General features: G+C 41.3%; 1 protein-coding gene across 1 annotated transcript in view; it reads right to left on the reverse strand.

Moving 5' to 3' along the window:
- Positions 1-2,222, reverse strand: part of LOC114070124 (tensin-3-like) — a 54,398-nt gene extending 52,176 nt beyond the window's left edge. Inside the window, exon 1 of the mRNA XM_027907347.1 lies at positions 1,803-2,222. Within this exon, the coding sequence (XP_027763148.1) occupies positions 1,803-1,833 (31 nt within the window). The 5' untranslated portion in view covers positions 1,834-2,222. The remainder of the gene's footprint in view (positions 1-1,802) is intronic.
- Between the last annotated feature and the right edge of the window lie 64 nt (positions 2,223-2,286).

Consider the following 2,286-nt stretch of genomic DNA (forward strand, 5'->3'; position numbering starts at 1 on the left):
TGATTTGAGTGTTGTTTCACCAATGGTGATATGGGGATGATGGAAGGCTTCCTGAGGTGCAGGCTGATATAAAACTTCTGTCTTCTTCAAGCTGACTTCCAGGCCAAAAAGCTCAGCAGCCTCTGCAAAGCAGGATGTTAAACGCTGCAGAGCTACTTCTGTGTGGGCGACGAGAGCGGCATCATCAGCGTAAAGCAGCTCACGGATAAGATGATTTAAGGTCTTAGTGTGGGCCTTCAGTCGCCTTAGATTGAAAAGGCTCCCGTCGGTACGATATCGAATGTAGACACCGTTTTCAAAATCGAGGTCTGCCGTGGCCCTTTGGAGCATCATGCTGAAGAAGATCGTGAATAAGGTTGGAGCGAGAACGCAGCCTTGCTTCACACCATTAGCTATTGGAAACGGCTCAGAAAGTGCGTCCCCATATCTGACTTGACCGCGCTGGTCCTCATGAAGCGAGATGATCATTTTGAGGAACTTGGGAGGACATCCTAAACGTTCCAAAATCTGCCACAGACCTTTTCTGCTCACAGTATCGAAAGCCTTGGTGAGATCAACAAAGGTAACATAGAGTCCTTTGTTCTGTTCCCTGCATTTCTCTTGCAGTTGTCTGAGAACAAATACCATGTCTGTGGTACCTCTGTTGGCTCGGAAACCACACTGGCTTTCAGGTAGAAGATCTTCTGCTATGGTGGGTATTAGTCTGTTCAAAAGAATTCTGGCAAGGATTTTACCAGCAATGGAGAGCAGAGTAATAGCTCGGTAATTTGAGCAGTCTGATTTATCTCCTTTCCTCTTGTACAAGGTGACGATGACAGCGTCACAAAGGTCTGAAGGCACTACACCTCGTTCCCAGCAGCGCACCACAAATTCATGAAACTTAACATGGAGTGCTTGGCCACCGTACTTCCAAATTTCAGGTGGGATTCCATCAACTCCAGCTGCCTTGCCAATTTTCACCTGCTGTATTGCTTTAAGAGTTTCTCCCATGGTGGGGGCAGTATCCAGTTCAGTGTTCATTGGTTGTTGTGAAATGAACTGCATTGCTGAGTCCTGAACTACACGGCTAGTACTGAAGAGAATTTTATAAATAAATGAGTGATCAAAGGTGATGTTTTGTGGTTTTTTTCAATCAAAAGGTGCTATCAAACTTTGAACATAGTACTTTTAACTGAAATTTCACACGGGCCTCAACAAGTACTTAAAACCTGGAAAGCAAGAATTGCTGCCATCAAAAGGAAATAAACTGATTCTTTCGTTTTTACAAGACACTTATATTAAAAATTTACTGCAGAAATTATCCAACTGATTGCAAACAGGGTGAATTGTTACAGCATTAAAATATAAATGTCTGAACTCACAAAACTGATTTTAACCACTTCAATCATCAATGCTTAAGTAACAGTAAGGTAATTTTCTCTGGATAGAGTTTAAGCAATGTTAACTATTATTTCACAGACAGCTTCTCACTTACCTAATTTCATTTATTCCCCAGCAGGATTTCTGGAATATGCAATTCATTTCAACACTTTCCCTTTCACAAGAGACAAAAGGTAACATCTTATACATTCAAGAAAATCTGCCAAACTTCTGGTGGTTTTAGAAAATTACAAATTGTTTCACGAAACGAAAGGACAATTTACTAGGATGTATGTTTAATCAGTCAACTAATTAATACAACATAACACAACAGACTCTACAAACAGACAAGTTAGAAATCGTTGCTGTGTACAAGCGTGTCAGACACAGAGGGGCACAGAGAGGAACAGACAAAGCCCTTGCGCTTCAAGCAAGCTTCTTACCACAGCTCCAACTGCTGTGAAAAGTCAGCATGACATGAGAGCTCTACCAGTTCAACCCAGAGAGCAATAAAATGCAGGGTTCTCTTCAGAAAGGTACAGTGAAAACTCCCATCAGGCTGTTTTTCCCTTTCACAGACCTCAGCAGTCACTGAGGCTGAAATAACACTCTGGGGAGAATTATGTTAGCATTGCAGAAATTTCAGATGCCTTTACGGCATTTTAAAAAGACCTGTGAATTACTGTGAAACAAAGGGATTCAATCCAACATAAGGCTTCATCAAGGGGAAAAAAAAGTCCATAAGTTAACTTCTAACAGAGGAGCATTTAGGGACTACCCCACATACTAAAAAACGTTACCAACACCACCATCCAAATCCAAAGTGATTTCCTTCTCTGACACCATTTATCTGCTACAAAGTTCAAGATTTTTGAAGGCTTATAACAATTAAGCTTTCAAGACAGCTTTATGTTTAAACCATACCAA

This window comes from Empidonax traillii, unplaced genomic scaffold, assembly GCF_003031625.1.
Source record: "Empidonax traillii isolate 1590-97213 ecotype Southwest subspecies unplaced genomic scaffold, ASM303162v1 scaffold1443:size107655, whole genome shotgun sequence".
Lineage (NCBI taxonomy): Eukaryota > Metazoa > Chordata > Aves > Passeriformes > Tyrannidae > Empidonax > Empidonax traillii.